This window comes from Rhineura floridana, chromosome 1 (assembly GCF_030035675.1).
Source record: "Rhineura floridana isolate rRhiFlo1 chromosome 1, rRhiFlo1.hap2, whole genome shotgun sequence".
Lineage (NCBI taxonomy): Eukaryota > Metazoa > Chordata > Lepidosauria > Squamata > Rhineuridae > Rhineura > Rhineura floridana.
The window spans coordinates 2,373,839-2,401,379 of NC_084480.1; the positions used below are offsets into that span (position 1 = coordinate 2,373,839).

General features: G+C 47.2%; 1 protein-coding gene across 14 annotated transcripts in view; it reads right to left on the reverse strand.

The window, feature by feature from the left end:
* Positions 1–27,541, reverse strand: part of CNTFR (ciliary neurotrophic factor receptor) — a 545,676-nt gene that overhangs the window by 67,517 nt on the left and 450,618 nt on the right. For all 14 annotated transcript variants that reach the window (XM_061613159.1, XM_061613148.1, XM_061613142.1 and 11 more), the window contains one exon: positions 6,382–6,499. In XM_061613159.1, coding sequence (XP_061469143.1) covers positions 6,382–6,499 — 118 coding nt within the window. The remainder of the gene's footprint in view (positions 1–6,381; positions 6,500–27,541) is intronic.

The following is a 27,541-nucleotide window of genomic DNA, read 5'->3' on the forward strand; positions in this document are numbered from 1 at the left end:
TCTTCTGTAGGTGCTGAAAAGATAACACAGATGGTGCCTGTCTAATATTTGAAAATGGAAATGGACTGCCTTCAAGTCAATTCCGACTTTCATGGTAAGTGGTATTCAGAGGGGGTTTACCATTGCCTTCCTCTGAAGCTGAGAGACAGCGACTGGCACAATGTTACCCAGTAAGCTATGTGGGAATTCGAACCCTGGTCTCCCAGATCGTAGTCCAACACCTTAACCCAGCCTTTCCCAACCAGTGTGCCTCCAGATGTTGTTGGACCACAACTCCCATCAATCTCAGCCAGCATTGCCAGTGGTCAGGAAAGATGGGAGTTTTGGTCCAACAACATCTGGAGGCACACTGGTGGGAAAGCCTGCCTTAACCACTACACCACACTGGCTCTCTTGTCTAATATTCAAGGGGAGGGAATTCCACACTAAACGTCCGATTCCTATGTTGTGCGGAATGGACCTCTTGATACGATGGTATCTGCAGGAGGCCCTCACCTGCAGAGCGCAGTGATCAACTGGGTATGTAAGGGGTAAGACATTCTTTCAGGTATCCTGGTCCCAAGCTGTACAGGACTTTGCATACCAGAACCAGAGCCTTTAATTTGGCCTGGTAGCTAATGGGCTAATTGGCCCAGTGCAGTTCTTTCAGTAGCAAGGTGACATGTTGCTGATGCCATGCCGCAGTCAGCAGTCTCGCCGCCGCATTTTGCACCAGCTGCAGCTTCTGGACCAACTTCAAGGGCAGCCCCACATAGAATGCATTACAGTAATCCAGCCTGGAGGTTACCAATGTGTGGACAACAGTGGTCAGGCTATCCTGGTCCAGAAATGGCCGCAGCTGTCTTACTAGCTGAAGCTGGTAAAAGGTACTCTTAGACACAGAGGTCACCTGGGCCTCCAGTGACGAAGATGGATTCAGGAGTACCCCCAGACAAGGAACCTGCTCTTTCAGTACCTCTGATACCCATCTCACCAAGTCGGCCCAGAAGGATGCCATGGTCAATGGTATCAAAAGCCGCCAAAAATCAAGTAAGAGTAACAGGGTCGCACTCCCTCTGTCCTTCTCCCAATAAAGGTCATCCATCAAGGCTGAATCAATCCCACAACCAGACCTGAACCTAGATAATCTGTTTCATCCAAGAGTACTTGCAATTGCTGCGCCACAATCCTCTCAATCACCTTCTCTAAGAAGGGGGTATTTGTGACCAGTTGGTAAGTGTCGCAAACCAATGGGTCCAGGATGGACTTTTTCAGGAGCAGTTAGATCACTGCCTCTTTCATAAGAACATAAGAAGAGGCTGCTGGATCAGGCCAGTGACCCATCTAGTCCAGCATCCTGTTCTCACAGTGGCCAACCAGGTGCCTGGGGGAAGCCCGCAAGCAGGACCCGAGTGCAAGAACACTCTCCCCTCCTGAGGCTTCCGGCAACTGGTTTTCAGAAGCATGCTGCCTCTGACTACGGTGGCAGAGCACAGCCATCACGGCTAGTAGCCATTGATAGCCCTGTCCTCCACGAATTTGTCTAATCTTCTTTTAAAGCCGTCCAAGCTGGTGGCCATTACTGCATCTTGTGGGAGCAAATTCCATAGTTTAACTATGCGCTGAGTAAAGAAGTACTTCCTTTTGTCTGTCCTGAATCTTCCAACATTCAGCTTCTTTGAATGTCCACGAGTTCTAGTATTCTGAGAGAGGGAGAAGAACTTTTCTCTATCCACTTTCTCAATGCCATGCATAATTTTATACACTTCTATCATGTCTCCTCTGACCCGCCTTTTCTCTAAACTAAAAAGCCCCAAATGCTGCAACCTTTCCTCGTAAGGGAGTCGCTCCATCCCCTTGATCATTCTGGTTGCCCTCTTCTGAACCTTTTCCAACTCTATAATATCCTTTTTGAGATGAGGCGACCAGAACTGGACACAGTATTCCAAATGCGGCCGCACCATAGATTTATACAACAGCATTATGATATCGGCTGTTTTATTTTCAATACCTTTCCTAATTATCGCTAGCATGGAATTTGCCTTTTTCACAGCTGCCGCACACTGGGTCGACATTTTCATCGTGCTGTCCACTACAACCCCGAGGTCTCTCTCCTGGTCGGTCACCGCCAGTTCAGACCCCATGAGCGTATATGTGAAATTCAGATTTTTTGCTCCAATATGCATAATTTTACACTTGTTTATATTGAATTGCATTTGCCATTTTTCCGCCCATTCACTCAGTTTGGAGAGGTCTTTTTGGAGCTCTTCGCAATCCCTTTTTGTTTTAACAACCCTGAACAATTTAGTGTCGTCAGCAAACTTGGCCACTTCACTGCTCACTCCTAACTCTAGGTCAAGGCGGCTGGAACCACTCCCTCCCGCAATGATGCGTTGACCACACCCTGGATCCACTCGGTCAGACCCCCTTGGCAAGCTTTCATAAGCCAAGAAGGGCAAGGGTCGAGAGGACACGTTGCTGGCCGCATCATTGCAAGCACCTTGTCCAGGTCATCAGGCCGCATCAACTGGAACTGATCCCAAGACTCTGCAGCAGACGCTGCACTGGACACCTCATTGAGGACTACAGTAGATCTGGATGGGTCATCAAGATTGCTACAGAGGTGAGCAACTTTTCTTTTGAGTATTTCTTAGCACCTGTTAGAGCCTTGGCATTCCTTTCTATTTTTCTCTCCCAGTGCTCAGCACCAATCCTCCACCCATGTTTGCCTTTTCAACTCTGGGTAGGCCATTATACAGGATCTAGGGATGTAATTGTCCGGGGTCTCAGGGGGTATTAGACCCTTTACTTTTTGGGGAGCTGGGTGTCAGCAGGGTTCCTACATCTCCAGCATCCCATGAGCCAATCAGCATGAAAGGGGAGTGTGTTAGCCATTGAGAAGAGTCTTCTAACTTGCTTCTTTGTTGTCTCCTGCTGATTGGAGCCAATCAGAGTGAAAGGAGTTCCTATTCGTTCCTACTACAAAAAGCCAAGTTGCAGAGAGTGAGAATTCTGTAGTTGAAGAAGTGACCGTGAATGCTGATGATAGCATCCCAGCCACATTATCAAGCAGTTTGGTAGCAGCAGGAAATAAATGTGTAGACACTGAATTCAGTAATTCAAGCAATATCTGTGACAGTGAGAAAGGACAGCCAAATGCGACCATGAGAGAGAAGTAAACAGCAATGTTCAAGCCTGGCCAGATTATTCCATAATCTTAGAAGGGGGCATGGCTGTGACTATTATGAAGGGACCCTGCAGTTCTGAATTTGCCGCCACATTATTGCCTACAAACCAAACAGCATGAAGGGTGTGTGTGTCAGCCACTGAGAAGACTCTTTTCAGTAGCTAACACTCTCCCGTCATGCTGACTGGCTCCTAAGGACGTCTGTTGTTATGGGAGAAAGCATTAACAAGGGTCTCATTCTCAACCCAGCAGCAAAAAAGGGGGGAAAGGTGTGGCTGTGGCTATCATGAAGGGACTCTGCACTTCTGAATTGTCCACTACACTACTGACAGGATCACAGTCCCAATCCTGATGCACTAATTCAGAGTAAGCACAGCTACTGCCCCTTGGATCACCAGCACAGATCAGGATTCCTCCTCCACCCAGTGACCAAATGCAAAGCAGTTCAGGGCTCCTGTTCCTTCAAGTACGCTGCAGGAGGTGGAATTCTGCCGCGTGGGGAGACTCTGACCCCACACAAGGCCATGATGAGCCACCCTGCCTAAATTCTCCTCTCCTACAAACTTCTTAAAGGATCAGGAGTCCTGTCCCGCTTTGGGGTGGGCTGAAGCCCAGTGACGGAGCACGTGCTCTGGGTTTATTTTTATTTATTTATTTATGTATTACATTTATACCCTGCCTTTCTTTTCATGATAGGAAACCAAGGCAACTTACATATGGCTCCCAGGCGGTCTCCCATCCAGGCCCTGACCAGACCTGACCCTGCTTAGCTTCAGCAGGGAGCTGGCCTCATGTGCCTTCAGACCAGAGCCCGGTTTCCTGTGCTGCCTTTGACAACTGTTCCCAGCAGCATGATGAAGGAAGGTTTATGCCTTCTGGAGCACGTGGCTGCTGAAGTAATAATATATGAAGGCATTTTGCAGCAAACATGTTTTGATAAAGTGGTTTTTGAAACGAGATACTCTCTGGACTCTCATCTAATATTGGTTGGTTATTTTATATATACATTTTTGTGTCCCCCCCCCCAACTGGAGCATGGAATACTTATGTATTTCTCAATGGGTCTTCTCTAGGATCACAGGAAGCCTAATACCTAGTCACACCTTTGATCCATCTAGCTCAGTACTGTCTACACTGGCTGGCAGCCGCTCTCTCTAGGAGTCTCCTCCAGCCCTTCCCTGAGATGCCAGTGGGATTGCACCTGGGAGCTCCTGCATGCCCGGCAGGTGCTCTGCCACTGAGCTCCTGTCATTCCTATGAGCGTGTTTGTCTGGATCGTTTTCATTTCCACTCGTCGGGCACATACTTTGCAGGCAGGAGGTCCCAGGTTCGGTCCCCAAAGGCATCTCCAGTTAAAAGGATGAGCCGGCAGGTGACGGGAAAGGCTGTTCTCTGCTTGAGGCCCTGGTGAACCTCTGCCCACGTGGGGCTAGAGAGGCAAACAGGCTGAACTCCTAAATTCCTAGGCTTGCATCTGCATTGCAGTGGTTCCGTTCCTTCCTCTCTGGTAGGTACCAGAGAGTGGCATTGGGGGAGGAGGTTTAGGATCCTTGGCCTCTCACTTGTGGGGTGCCACAGGGCTCCATCCCCTCCCCAATGCTGTTCAACATCTATATAAAGCCGCTGGGGGCTATCATCAGAAGATTTGGGCTGCAGCGTCACCAGTATGCGGATGACACGCAGCTCTATCTCTCATTCAAATCTTCACCGAGGTTGGCTGTAGAAACCCTATCCAAGTGCCTGGAGTCGGTGAGTGGCTGGATGGGAAGGAATAAGCTGAGGCTGAACCCTGACAAAACCGAGGTACTGTTTGTGGGAGACAAGGGAGGGTAGGGGGATGTTGACCTGGTGCTCAATGGGGTACAATTGCCCCTGAGAGACCAGGTCCGCAGCCTGGGGGTCATTCTTGACTCCCAGCTGTCCATGGAGGCTCAGGTCTCGGCTGTGAGCTGGGCAGCGCTATATCAACTCCATCTGATATGGAGGCTGCGCCCCTACCTTCCCAATCATCTGCTCCCATCGGTGGTACATGCCCTGGTCTCCTCTTGCTTAGACTACTGTAATGCGCTCTACGGGGGGTTACCCTTGAAAACAGTCCGGAAGCTGCAACTGTTACAGAATGCGGCGGCTCGCCTGATTAAAGGCAGCCGCTGGCGAGATCACATCACTCCAGTGCTAAAGGAGTTGCACTGGTTACCAGTTGTTTTTCGGGCCCAATTCAAGGTGTTGGTTCTGACCTTTAAAACCCTACACGGTTTCGGCCCAGTCTATCTGAAGGAGCGCCTCCAGCATCATCAGGGATGCCGCCCAACAAGATCGGCCTCAAAAGGCCTTCTCTCTATCCCACCAGTTAAAACAGTTAGACTGGTGAGAACTAGGGAGAGGGCTTTTTCAATTGTGGCCCCCACTTTGTGGAATTCCCTCCCAAGTGATCTCCGCCATGCCCCCTCTATGATGAGCTTCCGCCGGGCCTTGAAGACATGGCTCTTCAGGCAGGCTTTTGGGGTGGGCTAGGTTTTATTATTGTCGTTGAGATTTTTAATATTTTAATGTATTTGTATATTTTTATTTTGTACGTCGCCCAGAGTGGCTGGACAACCAGCCAGATGGGCAACTAATAAATTTAATATATAAATAATAAATAAAATCATCGCACATGCTACCCATAGGAAAATACAGAGTCAGACCATTGGTCCATCCAACTCAGTACTGGCAACACTGAGCGGCAGCAGCCTTTCCCAACCCTACCTGGAGATGCTGGGACCTTCTGCATGCAAAGCAGATGCTCTACTACTAAACCCTCCCCCAAATTAAGCCCCACTCTTTAAGCCAAGGCTGGGGCACCTGTGGCCCTCCAGATATTGCAGGACTACAAAGTCCCAATCATCCTTGACCGCTGGTCATGCTAGCTGGGGCTGATTGGAGCTGAGGTCCAAAAACATCAGGGGGCCTCAGGTCCCCCCCTTGCTCTCAACACTGCTTATAGGTTCAAAAGGTAGACAGAATTCCACTGGGGACGGGGGCACAAATGCTCGTTCCACGGCCTTGAGCAAACGCCTTGAAGCTGACCTTCATAAAATCAGTCAATGTGACACATACCTTGCTCTGTGCTTTGGTTCAGAGAAGGCCACGCACATGGCTCCTGTTGAGCTTCCAGCAGTTGCTCACCCCCCTTCTTCAGAAATAATCACTTCCCAGGAGGTGACCACACTTACATGACGGTGATGTTAAAGATGTCTGGAATGTAGGTTGGGCTGGGCAGATGCCAACTGCAGTAGAAGCCGCTGGGGTAATTATTGGACCGGCACATCAGGATGGGTTCTTTCGGTGGTGCTGTTGGGACAGAGAAAGGCAGGGTCATTCCAGGCTCCCTTTGCTGCAACCTGCCCTCTTGCGAAACCTGCACAACAAGCTTAAACTGGCGCAGTGCTGAGGCGAAGTGTCACCCGTGTGCTGATGACAACACAGCTCTATTTCTCCATAACATCCGAGTCAGGAGAGGCTGAGAATGGCCTGGATGCAGTTGTGGATGGATGAGGGGCATTAAACTGCGCTCAGACCTTGGGAAGATGGAGACATTGCGGGTGGCTGGTTCCCATGCCTGGGAGATTGGCCATTTGCTGGTTCAGGACGAGGTTGTTCTCCCTCTGAAAAACAGGTGCATTGTTTGGAGTGATCCTGGATCCACTTTTGTCATTTGAGGCCCAGATAGCCTCATTGGCCAGGAGTGTTTTTTATCAGCTATGGCTGGCATGCCGACTATGGACAGGGATAGCCTGGCCATGGTGATCTGTGCTTTGGTAACTTCAAGATATGATTATTGCAATGTGCTCTATGTGGGGCTACCGTTGCGCCTGCTCTGGGAAGCTCTAGCTGGTGCAAAATGCGGGAGCTAGACCATTGATAGGGACAGACTGCCACCAGGACACAACACTGGCACTTGAAAGCTTGCACTGGCTGCCCCTATGTTACCAGGCCAGCTTCAAGGTTCTTGTATTAATATACAAGGCCCTCAACAACTTGCGTTCAGGATACCTTAAGGACTGCCTGATCCCTTATAATCCGGCCTGGTCACTGAGATTTCGGGGGGAGTCTCTGTTAGTGGTCCCCATGGTTTAGATGCACCGCTTGCAACAATCAGAAGCCATGCATCGTGGGCCACCTCCTGTGGAACTCCCTCCTGACAGATTAGGCAAGCCCCCTCCCTGCTGAAGTTCAGGCACTTAACAAAGACTTTCCTTTTGAGCAGGCATTTTAAAGGAAGTTTTCCTCCTCTGTGATGAATCCTTATTTGTTTATTAATTGATTTATTAAACATATAGCCCACCCTTCCTTCCAAAGGAGCCCAGGGCAGTAAACAACAAGCAATAAAACATCTTGTACATATCTTTAAAACATCGTAAAAAACAATGCCAATGCAGACTGGGACGAGGTCTCTACGTAAAAGGCTTGTTGAAAGAGGAAAGTCTTCAGTAGGTGCCAGAAAGACAACAGAGATGGTGCCAGTCTCATATTTAAGGGGAGGGGATTCCAGAGGGTCGGTGCCACTACACTAAAGGTCCGCTTTGTATGTTGTGCAGAACAGACTTCCTAATCAGAGGCCCTCCCCTGCAAAATGTAGTGATTGACTGGGTATAAAAGGGGTGAGATGATTTTTCAGATAATCAGGTTCCAAGGTTGTTTGTATTCATTGCATTTTTTAAAAAACTATGATCATCACTTAGGAATTCTAAATATCAATCAATATATAAACACCTGATAACAACAGATTTCCCCTGTAAGCTGTGGGTTCAGGGGTGCCAACAGGATTTCTGGAAGCCAATACATTGTATGTGTGGATTGGATCCACTGCTCGACTCGCAAAAGAGGGCACAATTGCATAATATTTGCATATTGGTGTCGTATGAAAATCTGTTTCCTCATTTGTAGGAGGGGTGGATGGCTCAAAAATAAATTGGGGTCTCACACAAATAATTACATGTCTAACAGAATGGCAATGGGTGAAGCTTTTCCCCAATATATTTCCACACTGAGATAGACATAACCCTTTCTAGTTTTCTAGAAAACGCAGTTGTTCAAAACACAGGAGCCCTGGTCTCCCCCAATGTCAACCCTAACACATTTAAACTTCATTTGTTGTAAATCCATTATATGTGAGTGTAGATCTGTCATCAGTTGATCTTCAGCTGACAAGACCAAGCATGGCATTTCAGATAGTGGTGGTATAAGTCAGGGAAGAGATAGAAGCTTCACAGCTACCAAGGTTCAGGAGCCCATGCTTGGATAACTTCAAGATTAAAATGTTAAAAAGCAAGCAGGGAATTTTAAGAGCATTTGTTGCGGTCATTTATTATTTACACTGCGTAATAACTACAGCAGTGTTATCAGCACAGGTCAAACAGCCGCCCTTACCTTTTCCTCTTTTTTCTTTTTGAGTCAAAAAGATTTGAGCCTTTCACATCAATGTATCATTTCAGCGTTTATATTGCTAGCAACAACCCATCTCCCAGAATCCCCCTTCCCCCCATGGCTGGAAAAGCAATTAATCAATCTCCATTCCCTCCTCCATGTTGCCACTGCAATCAACTTAACAGCACCCCCCAGTGCATTTCTCTAAAATAATAATCATAACAATTTACCAAGACACACTGAACTACACTAGAGGGTTATCATACACTTCTCTCTTCCCCTCCACTGCATAGTATAGCTCTACTGGGCTACTTTGCAGGGCTGATGTAAGCTGTGCTTTCTCAACCACAATACCCAGACCCCTCCAATATGGATATACTAATGATGGGTTGTATTTGCAGGGAAATTTTTATGGGTGGTATTCAATCTCAGTCCTACTCAAAGTAGACCCATTGAAGTTGACTAACTTAGGTTCATTAATTTCAATGGGTCTACTCTGAGTAGGACGTAGATGAATACAACCCAATATGTTTACACATTCAGAAAAAAAGTTTGGGGTGGTTTTTTTTGAAAAAAATAAATTAAAGCTAAATCAGGAAAGCATAAAGTTCTGGGTTTATCTTTGCTGCCACCTATTACTTTCTCTGGGCAAGAATCACTTCACTTTCAGTGAAGAGGAAGGTGGTTGGTGGGAATCTTGGAACTGAAGCCGGAAGTCCATTCTTAATGAACCAGGCAAACCTTTCATCATTGTCTGAATCTCAAGAGAAAGACAGAGTGACATAAAAAGGTAAAGGTGTCCCTGCACTTGCAGTGTGAGTTGTTTCCGACTCTAAGGGTGACATCTTGCGACGTTTACTAGGCAGACCGTATATATGGGGTGGGATTGCCAGTTCCATCCCCGGCCTTTCTTTACCCCCCAGCAAATGCCGGGTACTCATTTTACCGACCACGGATGGATGGAAGGCTGAGTGGGCCTCGACCCCTTTTACCGGAGATTCGACTTCCTCCTTCAGTTGGAATCGAACTCCTGCCGTGAGCAGAGCTTTGGCTGCGTTACTGCCGCTTACCACTCTGCACCATACTTACCATAAAAGACCCAAATGTGGCTTCAAAATGAATCAAGAAGTTCCTTTTCTATCGTCTGCAGGAGGGATTGCCTGAGTCACTTTGAAGCCGTTTTGGGGTCTTCCGCTGGGACATGCATGACTCTAAACTTTCTCTATAGCACTCATCAATCACACTCTGACTTCGCTCATTAGCTAAAAATCTGAAAGGCAGGACCAGCCTCATGTCTCACAAAGCACTGCTCCAAATAGCGCCTGCACATTTTGCTCAATAGCTTATGTTCTGCAAAGGCAAGAGACTTCCTTTTTTTAAAAGGGAAAGCTCCAAGTCTGGCGCTCCGCCAGTACAGCTGCACCCGCTTTTAGCATATGTGTGTGCGTTGGGGTGGGGGTGGTCCTAGGACCCTCTGACAGGGAAGTGCCAAAACTCTCAAGGCGACAATTCATAGGAGATGTTTTTTGACAGGTCCTTTTTGACAGGGTCTTGCAGATCTCATACAGCTGCCCTTTGTCACATCTACATTGGCTAGTGTGGCCATGTGACTTAAAAGCTGCTCTCCTCTGTGGACGCCAAATAAGCACCATCTGCAAGTGACACATTCTAGATTCAGTGTTGCTTGCAAAAACTTACCCAGAGTTCCTTGGTCAAAAGCCACGGGACGTAGCGACGGGGTTTGGTAGGTGGTCCCTATCTGTTTGAATTCACACAGTCCAGCTTTCAGTACTGATCAGCCATTTTTTTCTTCCTGATTGTTTGCGCAATTGCTGATTCATGGTTTTTTTCCAGCAAAATTTTTTAATTGCGGTAAACCGCCCAGAGAGCTTCAGCTATGGGGCAGTGTATAAATGTAATAAATAAATAAAATTTTGTTGTTGTTCTGTGCCTCCAAGTCGGCTACGACTTATGGCGACCCTATGAATCGGCGACCTCCAAGAGCATCTGTCATGAACCACCCTGCTCAGATCTTGTAAGTGCAGGTCTGTGGCTTCCTTTGTGGAATCAAGACATCTCGTTTGGTCTTCCCAACGTAATTGCTAATGAAAATGCTGATGAACATGCTCATCCTGTAGGCACTTGTTCCACTGAGTCAAGTTAACAATGCATCAGCTTAGAGGAGACAGTTGTGTCAAATTTGGAGCAGGTGTTATTTTTAAAATGTGCCAATGACCGCTCTGACCCACCGCAAGAAATCAGTGCTGGTCCAAAAACAATGCAGATTGTTGGATTATGACAAAATCTGGTAACAAATCTGATTGAGTGAATATTCTCCCCCATCCGTAATGGTGGGTCTGAAGAAAGGTTGCTCTTGTTGTGCAGACATAAGCCACTCTTGGAAGGAAAAAATGTCAGAGGAGGGGAACCCGCTATGAATACTCACCCCATCACTACAGCAGATGGAAGTGGTAGTGTTCAGAGGTGGCAGAACGGGGAGTGCTATTACTGGTGAAGGCTCCCATCTTTTTGAATTCTCTCCATGTGAAAAATGCTCTGCAGGCAGGCATCCTGAGCCCAACAAGGAACAAGTTGCACTCGAACATTTCTCTCTGATCGGCTAAGTTTATGTTTGCAGCGGAACAGAATTTGGGCTTTTTAAATGTTGGGGAGCATTTTTTAAAAAAGGCAGCACCCCCAACCTGCAGCATGTAGAGGTACTGTCCTGTCTGAATTTGCTAGGGAATTAATAATTCTGTGAGAAATCCAAAGTTTGCTACATGCGTAGTCCATGGCATCTCAATTAGAGAAAAAACTGAACATTTTCTTAATTCTCTCACAAAATGGGGGCTCAAACAGTACCCCCAAATGGTTAACTTTATTCTCATACTAGCTAAAAAAATCTGGCTTGGAAAGGTACACTCCTTCTGGCCATGGAGTCACCATAGCTCATTACCCTGAAAGAGCTGTCTACCCCCCTTCTTCAAGCCATCTAAGGTAGCATCCATTTTACAGCAGCAAATTACAAGAGTTAAAGATGGGTCCTGCAAAGAAGTACTTTTGTTTGCCTGTCCTGAATCTACTGCCTATCAATTTCATTTGTCTAGTATTAGATTATCTTGACCCATCCCAGTCTGGGTTCAGGCCTGGTTATGGGACTGAATTGGCCTTGGTCGCCCTGATGGATGACCTTTATTGGGAGAAGGACAGGAGGAGTGCGACCCTGTTACTCTTACTTGATCTCTCGGCGGCTTTTCATAACACTGACCATGGTACCCTTCTGGGACAACTTGGTGAGATGGGTATTGGAGGCACTGTTTTACAGTGGTTCGGATCCTATCTCCAGGATCGTTTTCAGAGAATAGCATTGGGTGATTGTCTTTCGGCCCCCTGGCAGTTGTGCTGTGGGGTGCCGCAGGGTACCATCTTGTTCTCCATGCTGTTTAATATCTATATGAAGCCCTTGGGAGAGGTCATCAGGATATTTGGGGTAAGGTGTCAGCAGTACGCTGATGATACCCAGCTGTATTTCTCTGTAACATCTGAATTGGGAGAGGCCGTGCAAGCCCTGGACAGGTGCCTGAACTCAGTGGTAGGCTGGATGAGGGCCAATAAACTGAGTCTGAATCCTAGCAAGACGGAGGCACTGTGGGTTGGTGGTTCCCAAGTTTGGATAATTGGTCAGTTGCCTGCTTTGGATGGGGTCGTACTCCCTCTGAAAGAGCAGGTCCGTAGTCTGAGGGTGCTCCTGGATCCATCTGTCACTAGAGGCCCAGATGACCTCAGTGGCTAGGAGTGCCTTTTACCAGCTTCGGCTGATAAGACAGCTGTGGCCGTTTGTGGACTGGGATAGCCTGACCACTGTTGTCCACGCACTGGTAACCTCCAGGCTGGATTACTGTAATGTGCTCTATGTGGGGCTGCCCTTGAGGTTGGTCCAGAAGCTGCAGCTGGTGCAAAATGCAGTGGCGAGGCTGCTCACTGGGGCAGGGTATCGCCAACATGTCACCCCACTGCTGAAAGAATTGCACTGGCTGCCCATTTGCTACCGTGTCAAGTTCAAGGTTCTAGTGTTGGTGTATAAAGCCCTATACAGCTTGGGACCAGGTATTAATCTCTCCCAGTTATGCCCACCTGGGTATTCGGTTCAGCATCTGGGTAGATCCGAGAGTCGGGGAGGGGGAATCGCTGTGGTCTATAGAAGTTCCATTCCTCTTGTTAGGCACCCCATCCAGGTGGCTAATGGCCTGGAGTGTCTGCACATTACGTTGGGTCAGCGAGACAGACTGGGATTACTGTTGGTGTACCGTCCACCCTGCTGCCCAACAGCTTCCCTAACTGAGCTGACAGAGGTGGTCTCGGACTTGGTGTTGCGATCTCCCAAAGTTTTGGTATTGGGGGATCTCAACATTCATGCCGAGGCCGCCTTGTCTGGAGCGGCTCAGGACTTCATGACCTCCATGACAGCCATGGGGCTGTCTCAATTTGTTACTGGCCCGATGCATGTGTCAGGACATACTCTAGACTTGATTTTTGCCACTGGGATGGGGGAAGGTGATCTGGGAGTGAGGAATCTTACATCTATCCCTTTGTCATGGACAGATCACCACCTCTTGAGATTTAGACTCACATTCTCTTCTCCCCTCTGCAAGGGTGGAGGACCAATTAAGATGGTCCGTCCCCGGAGACTAATGAATCCTGAGGGATTTCAGAGGGCTCTGGGGAATTTTCCGGCTGATAAAACTGACGATCCTGTCGAAACCCTGGCCACTCTGTGGAATACGGAAATGACCCGGGCAGTTGACACAATCGCTCCGGTGCACCCTCTCCATTGCAGAGCTCAGCTGGCTCCTTGGTTCACCAAGGAGCTAAGAGTGATGAAGCAAGAAAGGAGACGGCTGGAGGGCAAATGGAGGCGAACTCCCAACGGCTGTAATTATGCACTTGTGAAGGCCTCTACCAAACGTTATGTGAGGGCAGCGAAGAAGCAATACTTTGCTGCCTCCATTCAGTCATCTTGTAACCGCCCAGCAGAACTCTATAAAGTTGTCCGGGGACTTTTACACTCTGGTCCTCCGGATGCAATATTACCATCAACGGCCCGCTGTAATGAGTTTGCGAGGCACTTCCAAGATAAGATCATAAACATCCGTCGGGACCTTGACTCCAACATTGTAACAGTTGAACCTAAAGAGGTGTCCAGAACACAGTCTTGTCCTGTTTTACTGGATGAGTTTCAGTTGGTACAGCTCGAGGATGTGGACAAGGTGCTTGGACAGGTGCGGGCGACCACTTCTGCTCTGGACCCTTGCCCCTCGTGGCTAATAAAAGCTAGCAGAAATGGAACAGCCGGCTGGGCCAAGGAGGTGATTAATGCCTCCTTACGAAAGGGAGTGGTCCCACCTTGCCTGAAACAGGCGGTAGTGCGACCGCTCCTAAAAAAGTCCTCCTTGGACCCTGATAACTTTAACAACTATAGGCCGGTAGCAAATGTTCCATTCCTGGGCAAGGTTCTAGAGCGTGTGGTCGCTCACCAACTCCAGGCTCTCTTGGATGAAACTGATTATCTGGATCCATTTCAATCCGGCTTTCGGCTGGGGTTTGGTACAGAAACAGCCTTGGTCGCCCTGTATGATGACCTCTGTCGGGAGAAAGACGGAGGGAGTGTAACTCTGTTGGTTCTCCTTGATCTCTCGGCGGCTTTTGATACCATCGACCATGGTATCCTTCTGGGGCGACTCGCGGATTTGGGAGTTGGAGGCACTGCTTGGCAGTGGCTGTGCTCCTATCTTGAGAATTGTGTCCAGAAGGTGATGCTTGGGGAACATTACTCGAGTCCCTGGGTGCTCCAGTATGGGGTCCTGCAGGGCTGAGTTCTGTCCCCCATGCTTTTTAATATCTATATGAAGCCGCTGGGTGAGGTCATCAGGAGTTTTGGAGTGCGTTTCCAGCAATATGCTGATGATACGCAGCTCTACTTCTCCTTTTCATCTTCTTCAGGTGAGGCTGTTGCTGTACTGAACCGCTGCCTGGCCGCGATAATGGACTGGATGAGAGCTAACAAACTGAAACTCAATCCTGACAAGACTGAGATGCTGTTGGTTGGGGGGCCCTCTGCCCAGATGGATGATGTCAGACCTACCCTAGATGGGGTTACACTCCCCCTAAAGGAACAGGTCCGTAGTTTGGGGATCTTATTAGATCCGCTCCTGTCACTCGAGGCCCAGGTAGCCTCGGTGGCACGAAATGCGTTCTACCAGCTTCGGCTGGTAGCCCAACTACGACCCTATCTGGACAGGGAGAACCTAGCCTCAGTTATTCACGCTCTAGTAACCTCTAGATTGGATTACTGTAATGCTCTCTACGTAGGGTTACCTTTGAAAACGATTCGGAAACTTCAGCTGGTGCAGAATGCTGCGGCCAGAGTTCTTACTGGGACGAAGAAATTCGACCATATAACACCTATTCTGGCCCAACTGCACTGGCTTCCAATATGTTTCCGGGCCAGATTCAAAGTGTTGGTTCTTACCTATAAAGCCCTTAACGGCACTGGACCGCAATATCTGCTGGAACGCCTCTCTCGCTATGTACCTACCCGTTCACTCCGCTCGACTTCCAAGGCCCTTCTCCGGGTCCCAACTTATAGAGAGGCCCGGAGAACAGTAACTAGATCTAGGGCCTTTTCGGTGGCGGCCCCCGAATTATGGAATGCCCTCCCAGATGAGATACGCCTGGCGCCTTCTCTGTCATCTTTTCGGCGCCAGGTAAAAACCCACCTCTTCGCCCAGGCATTTTAAGCTTATTTTAATTTAATTTTTATTTTATTTCTGTTTTAAATATGTTTATAATTGTATGGCACAATACTCACCTGCTTGTATTTTAAATATTGTGATTTTATCTTGTTGTACACAGCCCTGGGAGCTGTTAGCTATAGGGCGGTTTAGAAATGCAACTAAATAAATAAATAATAAATAATACCTGAAATACCATCTTATCCCTTATATATCCAGTCGATCACTGCGCTCTGGAGGTGAGGGCCTCCTGCAGATACCATCTTATCAGGAGGTCCGTTCTGCACAACATATGAATTGAGCCTTTAGTGTTGTGGCACCAATCCTTTGGAATTCCCTCCCCTTAAATATTAGACAGGTGCCATCTCTGTTATCTTTTCAGCGCCTATTGAAGACTTTCCTCTTTGAACAAGCCTTTTAAGTTGAGACCTTATCCCAGTCTGAGTCTGTGTTGGAATTGCTGTTTAATATGTTTTGAAAGTCTTTTTTAAAAAGATGTTTTGTTTTAATATATTTTAAGGATGTTTTGTTGTAATATATTTTAAAGTCTGTCTTTACGATGTTTTAAGTGCTTTTGTTTGCCGCCCTGGGCTCCTTCTGGGAGGAAGGGCGGGATATAAATCTAATAAATAAATAAGTAAATAATTAGAAGAGAGGGAGAAAAACATTCTCTCCATCCCCCCTGCCCTGTAATGGCAACGATGTACTGAATTTAAGGTCATGAGGGACTAATCTACTGTCAGAACACAGGATTCTAAAGCAACTCCAGTAATTACAAACATATATCAGGCCTCCATACTCGCCCCGCGCAGCACTTGTTGCAGGACATAAGAATCCCACACCTTCCTTCCAAAGGAAAATAAAAGTAATTTCAATCGCAGTGCAAAGAAGAATCAGCCAACTCAGCCTCCACTCAGGGCCGAGAATATCTGGCGGACCATCACAGCCCAAGCGCTTGCTGTCCTGGGTCAGATTCCCATGGCAAGAGGCAAAAAGGCACCTCCGAAGTGGGCTCCCTTCAGCCGGCCCCTTTCCTCCTAAAGACATACATTCCAGGGTTGGTTTTTTTTTTTTTTTAAGCCTGTGGCTAAGATATTCCCTGCTCAGCATGGTTTGGCTCTGATCCACTTAAAACGGACTGTCCCGCTGCAACCCACGAATTGTGGCAGAGCGACAAGAGAATTAGCCACGGAAGGTTCTTAAGAATGGAGCCGTGAACTGCCACAGAAGGGATGAGGAGGAGGGCGTGAGGTTCAAGATGTGAGTGGGTCGGGGAGCAGTGCTTTGATCCCTCCACAAACTCAGCACTATTCTCCCAAAAGGCGCAACAAGAGCCCTGCTCAGACAGATCAAAGAAGTCCTTTTCTGCCCAACAGCTGTATTAATTCCCTTCTGGACAACCTCCTGGGGGCCACATGCCAGCGGCACACAAGCCCAGAGGCAACAGCAATGAAACCAAAGTGAGTTTTAACCTTTGTGCAGCAGGGAGATTCCCACGCACTCTCCCCCGTCCTCCCTCCCTCCAAGCAAGCAAGCAAGAAGGCATCATCATACCCCAGCCAGGCAAAAGCACTGAAGGAGGGTGCAAAGGGAGGGTGGGTGAGGTGGGTGGCCTGCAGGGAGGGGGTGTGACTGGAAAGGGGATGTCCTGTGGATCAGAGAAGTCTGAAACAAGCATCCTGCTTCCATTAGCAATCAACCAGCCACTCCTGGAACACCCCCAAGCAAGGCATGAAGGCATTAACTCTCCCCTGGTGCACATGATATTTAGAGATATGCTGCCTCTGAACCTGGAGGTTCTATTTTGTTGACAGACCTATTGTTCAGGAATCTATCTAATTCCCTTTTGGTAACCCCTCCCCCCCCCGGCCCAGTAATATGCTGTCTTATGAAATATCCCACCACCCCACAGAAATCAAGCAACAATTTTTTATCTGTATCTAGTGAGATGCCCACCACATGCTAGAAACATGTACGGAACTGGGGCCATATAGGTGGGCTGTAGCTTAATGAGTGGCCACCTCACATTCCTTTGCCCAGTTGGCTTTGGCCCACTTCCGACTCTTACACCCTTCCACTTTTCTACCCCTTGGTGATGAAGGTGCAGATTGAGGGTAACAGCTCCTCATGTCACAAAGACACAGATGTCTCCATGATGTTGACAAAAGTAGCTTCCCTAACACTGTCTCCTGTTAAACTTTCTTGGAGAAAAAGAGTGTGCATGTGCATCCCCCCCCCCGATGAGAGAGGTCCTGTTTTTCTAGCTACGTGACACTAAAAGCAGTCAAAAACATAACAATAAACACATTAGCAATAAATTATTATCCATACCATTTCCCTGTAAAAGACCATTCAAAACAATTTTATAATGGAAACTTACGTAGTAAAAACACACACCTCAATATCAAAACAAACACTCTCTCTACTACCAAACTCATGTGGTAAGTGCAGCAAGATATGCAGCCAAACCTGGGCTACTGAGAAACAAGGAGAAAGCAATGGCATGCTCAGGGAAATCCTGGGGTTTGCAGAAGTGCAAACAAATATTTAAAAACATATTTAAGGGGGACCTCCCCCCCCAAACCATGATGATAATGATGATGATGTCACTTTTCTCACCAGGTGACCCAAAGCAACTTATATATCCAATTAAACCAACAGAATCCATAAAAAAACACCTCTAAAAATTAAGACCAAATTAAGACAGACACAATCAATACAAATAATAGGCAGGTGTAACAGTCCCACCCCACTAAAAAAGGTCATCAAGGGCCAAAAGCCTGGGTGTCGCAGAACGTCTTTGCCTGGTGCCAAAGATGGAGAGCATTCCATAGCCAGGGGGCCACCACTGAAAAGGCCCTTTCTCGCAATATTATCCTCTGAACCTCCCATGGAGGAGGCACATGAGGAAGAGCCTCTGATGACGATTGTAGGGTCTGGGTTGGTTCACATAGGGAGAGGCGATCCTTGGGGTATTGGAGTCCTGACCGCAAATGGCTTTATAGGTAAAAAACAGCACTTTGAATTGAGCCTGGAAATTACCTGGTAGCTAGTGCAATTGTGCCAGAATTGGTGCTACATATTCAGACCAACTTACCCCAGTGACTGATCATGTTCAGTAGTCACGGCATGTGGCACAAAATTGGAAAAGGGGCAAGCACAGGGAAAAGAAGAGTGGAATGCCCTATGGGTAGGGGATGACTGGCTCGAACTCTGACAGCAACACGTCTGTTAGGAGGGACAATATGCTACATTTTGTTGCAGGTTCCTCTGGCCCATTCATAATTCTTTCCAACAGCAAGAGAGTAAGGGCCAGGCCGCATGTGCAACTCCAGTGCATTTTTGCATCTGAAGTGCAGTTGCTGTGGGAGTGTATTAAAAAAATGCAAAATGCAGCAGCTGTGGGAGTGATAATTACTGAGATCAGAGCAGGTGTGATGGGGTAATTTAACACTTTCCTCCCCTGCGGCATTCCTGGAGAAAATCCCTCTTCTGAGTCTAAAATTTGCTTTTGGAGGAAATTCCTCACTGGCGCCAAGTTCAGTTAATCATTTTAGAAGCCTTTTATGTAATTATTCTTTTCACAGGTTTGTAAGACACAATCTAATTTCAAAATACTCAAACCAGGGAGGATTGAAAATATTAATATAGATTTAATACCATCATACGTCAGAACTGCATTCACCTTAAATTAGATCCATATATCATCAATATCACCTAAGAACATAAGAACATAAGAAGAGCCTGCTGGATCAGGCCAGTGGCCCATCTAGTCCAGCATCCTGTTCTCACAGTGGCCAACCAGGTGCCTGGGGGAAGCCCGCAAGCAGGACCCGAGTGCAAGAACACTCTCCCCTCCTGAGGCTTCCGGCAACTGGTTTTCAGAAGCATGCTGCCTCTGACTAGGGTGGCAAAGCACAGCCATCATGGCTAGTAGCCATTGATAGCCCTGTCCTCCATGAATTTGTCTAATCTTCTTTTAAAGCCATCCAAGCTGGTGGCCATTACTGCATCTTGTGGGAGCAAATTCCATAGTTTAACTATGCGCTGAGTAAAAAAGTACTTCCTTTTGTCTGTCCTGAATCTTCCAACATTCAACTTCTTTGAATGTCCACGAGTTCTAGTATTCTGAGAGAGGGAGAAGAACTTTTCTCTATCCACTTTCTCAATGCCATGCATAATTTGATACACTTCTATCATGTCTCCTCTGACCCGCCTTTTCTCTAAACTAAAAAGCCCCAAATGCTGCAACCTTTCCTCGTAAGGGAGTCGCTCCATCCCCTTGATCATTCTGGTTGCCCTCTTCTGAACCTTTTCCAACTCTAGAATATCCTTTTTGAGATGAGGCGACCAGAACTGTACACAGTATTCCAAATGCGGCCGCACCATAGATTTATACAATGGCATTATGATATCGGCTGTTTTATTTTCAATACCTTTCCTAATTATCGCTAGCATGGAATTTGCCTTTTTCACAGCTGCCGCACACTGGGTCGACATTTTCATCGTGCTGTCCACTACAACCCCGAGGTCTCTCTCCTGGTCGGTCACCGCCAGTTCAGACCCCATGAGCGTATATGTGAAATTCAGATTTTTTGCTCCAATATGCATAATTTTACACTTGTTTATATTGAATTGCATTTGCCATTTTTCTGCCCATTCACTCAGTTTGGAGAGGTCTTTTTGGAGCTCTTCGCAATCCCTTTTTGTTTTAACAACCCTGAACAATTTAGTGTCGTCAGCAAACTTGGCCACTTCACTGCTCACTCCTAATTCTAGGTCATTAATGAACAAGTTGAAAAGTACAGGTCCCAATACCGATCCTTGAGGGACTCCACTTTCTACAGCCCTCCATTGGGAGAACTGTCCGTTTATTCCTACTCTCTGCTTTCTGCTTCTTAACCAATTCCTTATCCACAAGAGGACCTCTCCTCTTATTCCATGACTGCTAAGCTTCCTCAGAAGCCTTTGGTGAGGTACCTTGTCAAACGCTTTTTGAAAGTCTAAGTACACTATGTCCACTGGATCACCTCTATCTATATGCTTGTTGACACTCTCAAAGAATTCTAATAGGTTACTGAGACAGGACTTTCCCTTGCAGAAGCCATGCTGGCTCTGCTTCAGCAAGGCTTGTTCTTCTATGTGCTTAGTTAATCTAGCTGTAATAATACTTTCTACCAGTTTTCCAGGGACAGAAGTTAAGCTAACTGGCCTGTAATTTCCGGGATCCCCTCTGGATCCCTTTTTGAAGATTGGCGTTACATTTGCCACTTTCCAGTCCTCAGGCACGGAGGAGGACCCAAGGGACAAGTTACATATTTTAGTTAGCAGATCAGCAATTTCACATTTGAGTTCTTTGAGAACTCTCGGGTGGATGCCATCCGGGCCCGGTGATTTGTCAGTTTTTATATTGTCCATTAAGCTTAGAACTTCCTTTCTCGTTACCACTATTTGTCTCCGTTCCTATTTCCTATTGTAAAATAGTTTAATTTCTGCTGTGAATTAAATCCAGTGTTATATATAGATAGATTCTTGGGGGAACAATTGAGAACCCAGATTATCACTGATTGCATCCCAAACACTTAGCAAACTGGATAATAACAAATTTTAATTTGGAGAGGCCTTTTCTGACTTATTCATCCATAATGATACTGAGGTTGTTCAATTTCCAAACCATTAACTGTTCCATAAAGCATTCATCAATTCTGTGACCCCCATCTATGCAACTTGTAGACTAATATCAGGAACTTGTCATCCTTTGATTTATCTACCTGCAACAGGTTTATTATGGAGTAGGAAGAGAATTTCACAATACCCAAATGGGACAAAACACTTGTCTTTTCATTTTTTGAAACTAAAAAAGGCAGAACTTTGGAAGAAGACCCTTTGATCATTTTAGCTGTCCAGATTATGCCCCAAGGCTGGGACAGAGGGTTCTTCTACCAATGTAGCAGGTATCTAAAATGGACCCTAAGTGTCAGAATGAATCCCACCACTCCAAACTACTGGTATGAGGGGCTGCTTCAGAATATTCCTCTATCTATATAAATTCCTGAAAGTTAAAACAAAAATAGGATGCTTTTCTTCATTAAGAAGCAATTGGGAGCTGCCATGTCTGTCACAGCACGCTCTTATGTTTTTATGCTAGCTTGCTCCCTGCCATACTGCCTTTCTACGTCGGCAAGTTGTTCATTGTTTGTTTTAACATTCAAAGATGGCATCCTGCATCCTGAATTGGTACATACTTTTCTAGCACCTCATTCATCTGCATGTGTAGATCAGGCTAGTGCTCTGGAGAAAAGCTCAAGCTCTCTCCACCAGAACTCCTGGGATGCCCAAATTCCCCTCCCCCGACCGTGACTGCAGAATTTGATATGAGTTGCATAATTCAGAATCCTAAAAATGGCCATTTTAATGTAAAGGTATCCTGAGCTGACACACGGTGTAGGTTCATTAAAGCTGAAAATTATAGCTTTAAATTTCAGAGATGTTAAAGGTGCTCCAGGAATGCTCAGCTACGGCAAGGACTAAAATGCCCGAGGGTCCTGGGTTCAAGTCTTGCACCTCAGACCCTTCCCAGACAGGCTCAGAGGGCTTGCCTAACATGGAGGACTGGCAGAAACCTAAGGCCTGGGTTGCAACAGCCTTAGCCAGAGAGCACACACTGATAAGTTATGAGCTCAATTTGCAAAAGCGTGCAAGCTTTCTGGTAAGAAGAGTTAAAAATAACTGGAAACCTTGTGACTTTGAAGGCAGCCTCTGGCTATGACAGCTGAAGATTCCAAACAAGCCTCAGAGTCTGTTTTATTCTATTACAGAGACTGACACAGATGTTAAATTCCTTAAAAAGACTTCAGGTCCTTTAATTAATTTAAAGCCCCAAACTAATGAATGGATTTACTTGCAAATTCCCAGAAAATCCATTTTGCATGCAAGGACTAAGTGCCTCTATGTTTGGGGAGGAGCAGACAGCTGGCACGTGACGGAGCGGCTGAATTAAGTGCACAATAAAACTCGCTGCTATCGACAGATTTGAGACTGCTGCCTCCACAGAAATCTGAACCAAGATCATTTAGCAGAGCCTTCAGATTCCTGGCAGGTAACTGGGGTTGAGTGAAGCCTGCCTCTGCTTAGGAACAAGCCAATTAGCACTCTCCTAAGACGATGCCAGGACTGAGGGAAGGTGACTGCTCCAGACATACTTTTAGAAAATAACTCCCCCCCCCCATTCTTCAGGAAGAAGCAACTGGGAGCTGTCATCTCTGCTCCAAAGTATAGGAGAGATGAAGGATGATGATGTCACTTGAATCAAGGTCTGATGAAGAGTTATGTGCAAGTCAAATGCTTGCATATTCCATCTCCGTCTCTTGGGATCTCTCTTTTTGCCGACTTGACAGAGAATTAAATAATGACACCCTGACAACTTCTCTCTTCAGGGTAGACTGCATCAGCGCACAAGGGGTCAGGGGGCCAGATTTCAGATATCTGATGCCTAGGTTTGCAATCCTTTTCCCTAGTGGGGCTCCTGTGCCTTTAACAGGCAACACTTCCCTATCACTGCTTCATCATGCTGAGAAAAAACAGTAAGATTCTTGCTGCCTGTCTGCCTGTCACACAGCAATGAAAACACAGAGGCAACATGCCTTAAAAAAAAGAACGTGTCAACCCTTCCAGTCCCGGGCTTAGGATGCCACAAGAGAATCCCAAAGTCTTGACGCTTGTCATGTACGCAGGTGCCAGCTCTCCACGCGGCAGTTAACCCTATACATAGGGCAGCCATGTTGGGATCAACTGGAAGGCAGTCCATCCAAACCTTGCACAGCAGAAGAGCCTGAAGTTGGATCAGTCCAAAGGTCCACCACGTTCAGCATCCTGCTCCTACGATAGCCAACCGGACATGTTCCAATGGGAAGCCATCAAGCTGGACCTGAGGAGAACAGCAACTCTCCCCTCCTGCAGTTCCCAGCAACGGGCACTGAGGGGCATTTGGCTGCCAGCAGTGGAGGAAGAGGACGGCATTGCGTCTCGTAGCCACTGATGACCTTATTAGCCTCTTTGTCTAATCCTCTTTTAAAGCTGGCAAGTTGGCAGCCACCAAGTCTCTCATGGGAGTGAATCCCATAGTTTTATCTATGCGCTGCATGAGCAAGTACTTCCTTATGGCTCTCTTGAATTTTTTGGCTTTGTCGAATGGCCCCGCTGGGTTCTAGTATTCTGAGAGAGTAAGCCCATCCCGTCCTCATGGCCAATGATGATCCAGACAACTTGATCATGTTTTTGTCCCAGCAAGAAAAGGGAGGTGGAGGGCACCAGACCAAAAGTCAGGGGTTTGTATCCAACAGTAGTCCTACTCACAGCAGACCCATTGAAGGAATGGACATGCCTAACTTAGGTTCATTAATTTTAATGGCTCTCCTCTGAGTATTCGATACAACCTAGAGTTCTTGTGCATCCTTATGCCTCCAGAAATGGCCTTTCGGCAGCTGCTAGTACAGGCCACAGGAGGTGGAAGCATCTTCCTGAGTGCAGAATCAGGCCCTTTGGGTGCTGCTGGCACAGGCTGAGGAGGGAGACCATACCCAGATCAACCAGCTCTCTCACCTGGCATGGGAGGACCAGGTGCTTGGTCCTCACTTGGGAATGTGATCTCCCACTTCTCTCTGTGCTTGTCCACCTTGCGCCCCTGGAAAGCTGCTGTCAGTGACAATTTGGGGCTAGGTGGGCAGAGGGTATCAAGCAGGGTTGCCAGGCTCAAGGCCTGAGACTGATCCTGTATCTTTAGAAGAGGAAGTCAGCCACGTGAAGGTGTTCTTGCAACCCTATAATGGGAAAAACCACAAGGTGGAATTCTCTCTTCCCCCTGCACAACCTTTAAAGATACAGAAGACCTCTTGGAGGCTGGGCCTGGCAACCAAGAGGTCTTCTGTATCTTTAAAAGTTATGCAGGGGGAAGAGAGAATTCCACCTTGTGGTTTTTCTCATTTCGGTGTTGCAAGAACACCTTCACTTGGCTGACTTTCTCTTCTCCTAAAGATACAGGATCAGGATCAGGCCCTGAGCCTGGCACCCCTAGTATCAAGGTAGCTCCCTTTGTAAAGGGGAAACAGATTTGACCCAGGGACTCCCCGCTGCAGGCTTCTCAGCAACCTACAAGCCCTTGACCCCTTGGCAAACTATTTGAGCGGCCCGATAGAGGCTGGAGGTCTTGCAGGCAGGCATTCAGAAGACCCAGGACCACAGGGCGCTGCCTCGAATGGAGTCAGACTCAGTGCTCCATCGAGCTCAGCGCTGTCTACACTGACTGACAGCAGCTCTCCAGAGTATCAGACGGGGAGTCACTCCCAGGCCCACCTGGAGATGCTGCAGGGGACAGAACTTGGGGCTGGCTGCATGCAAGGCAGAGGCTCTGCCATGGAGTGACGGCCCCTTCCCCTCCCCTTGGGGGAGGCACATGGCTTATAATCTCCAAGGGAGAGAGAGAGAGAGAGGAAGAGATGCATCCTCTTTTGCCTTCATCTCACCCCCTACTCTGGTATGAGGTGAGCATCGCAGCTAATGGCAATTTGAGCCTTCGGACGAAGGCCAGAGTCTGGATAATGAGTCTGATGGAGCGATTATTCAAAGAGACCCGCAGCAAGTTGGAAAAAGAAGGGGGGAGATCTGCAGAGGCAATGGCAAGGCCAGAAGGCTGTTCCCTCCTGCTTGGCTGCTGCAAGGCCTTTATGTATTTTGAGAGAGAGAGAGAGAGAGAGAGAGAGAGAGAGAGAGAGAGAGAGAGAGAGAGAGAGAGAGAGAGAGAGAGAGAGAGAGAGAAACCTGGATTAACATACCTCATGCCAGCCCTTTCTGATCTGCATGCCCAAGAAAAGGAGGCTGGTCCGATTTTGAAAACAACAACAAGGTTTGTGTTACACAGATACCACCACAGGGTGGCAGTGCAATCAGCATCCCTGGACTGGACAAGCAGCCCACCTGCCTCAGCGCCGTGGCATCCACGAGTCAGACGTGCCAGTTGAGATCACTGGTACACAAGATGGGGGTGGCCTCCATCCCCTGTTCTCCCCCAGAATCAGGACACCCAAGCAAGGCCAGAGGTGACAGCCATGCGGTGCCTGAGCCAGAACAACAAATGTGCCCCTTTCCCCATCAAGAGGCACAGGATCCTTCCAGGCTGGCTGAGTTATTTTAGCACCCACAAGTGCCTCTCCTCTTCTGGAGCATTAAAAATGCAACAAAAGAGAGTGAGTCCCCTCTGAGGAAAGAACCATCTGGGGCTCTGTAGTTTAGAGAAAAAGCGAGTAACAGGTGACATGACAGTAGTGTATAAAACTATGCATGGCATGCTGGAAGTGGACAGAGAAAGGTTTTTCTCCCTCTTTCATAACACGAACTCGTGGACATCCAATTAAGCTGAATGCTGGAAGATTCTGGGCAGAGGGCACAGTTAAGGTATGAAATCTGCACCGACAGGAGGCTGTGGTGGCCACCAACTTGGTTGGCTTGAAAAGAGGATGAGGCAAATTCATGGAGGAAAAGGCTATCAATGGCGACTAGCCACGATGACTATGCTCTGAACCTATGGTCGGAGGAAGTATTTATTATTACTTATTTATTAAATTTATATGAGAATGAGGTCTCTGGCAGTCTGGGAGGAAACAGTGCCTGAGCAGGCCTTTGCTCAGAGCTCTATACACTTCCACATTTTACTTCACTTGTTGATAAGAAGTTGATTAGGAGAGTCTGTATGCATGTGTTTTTACTTCTTTTTAAACTTAACTTTCACCTTTTTAAATTTTTAACTTTGACTCCAGTTATCTTGACTTGGTCTGAGCTGAACGTGATTCATATATGGCATACTGCAGCAGTCTTATATTTATTATTTATACTGGCTTCGGTGCTGCACGAATGAACTCTGCTAGCTTTGCCAGCGTTAATAAGAGAAAACCAGGAAATATTTTTGTTTTTTCATGAATGCAATGATTTGAGCAGCAGAAGAAACAAGAGAAATGCCAAGGAATGATATCCTTCCAATCTGCCCATATCCCGAGGGCATCTTTGGAGGCTCCCCTCCAGGTATCCTCACCTGGTGGGCTGAGGTGGATGGGGACCTGTTCGTCAGAGAAACCTTCTCAGTGGTGGCACTGCGTGTGTGGAACTCCCAGAGCTTGGAAAAGTTACTTTTTTGAACTACAACTCCCATCAGGCCAATCCAGTGGCCATGCTGGCTGGGGCTGATGGGAGTTGTAGTTTAATAAGTAACTTTTCCAAGCTCTGGGAATCCCCTCCCCAGAGAGAGGCTCACTTGGTGACAAACTTGTCATCTTTTTCGGCACCAGGCAAATAAGTTCTAATTCTCCCAGGCTTCCCCATGTATTGCTGATAACATGCTATGGCCTGTTATGTCTCATTGTTTGGTTTCATTGCGCTTTTGTAAACCACAGCGGAAGCTTTGCCAAAGGGCATTATAGCAATCTTTTAAATAAAATCAATCAATTAAAAACCTTTGACCCTTTTGCATGAGCTATGCTCGTCTGCCATTTACCAACTTTAACCCCCTCAGAAACAGCTGCCCTAGAAAACAAAACGTGTATGAAGATTTTAAGATGAGCTTTGCTGAACCTCCATAACTGAGGGTGGGATCTGAAAATGTCTTTGTGTCCGTATGGACCATGCTGAACATCTCCTAGGCTGAAATCATGCATGGCAAACAGTCTCCAAACTTTAAAACCAACCAACCAACACAAGTGCAGCCAGGAAAAGCTGGAATCTCTAGTGTAGCAACCTGTAGGAGAGGTTGCTTAATCCAGGGATAGGGTTAGGGACCCGGTGCCCTCCGGATCTTGCTGGACTCCCAACTCCCATCATCTCTGACCATCTGGCCATACTGGCTACTGCTGAAGGGAGGTGCAATCTGCAAGGAGCTGTACAGACCAAACCAGGCGCTGAATTCATCAGGGAAGGCTCTGTTAGCAATAGCGCCGTCCTCTGAGGACGCCACTGAACATCACAATGAGCTACCGGTGGTGTTTAGGCCCCGAGAGTTTTGTAAGTCAGGTTAAGAACTTGCTGTTTGAACTGAGCTTGGAAGGTTACAGGAGGTCATTGCTACAGGAGCCCAAGAAATTGCTTTATATCGAGTGAAACCATTGGCCCATCTAGCCTCAGGTGGCACAGC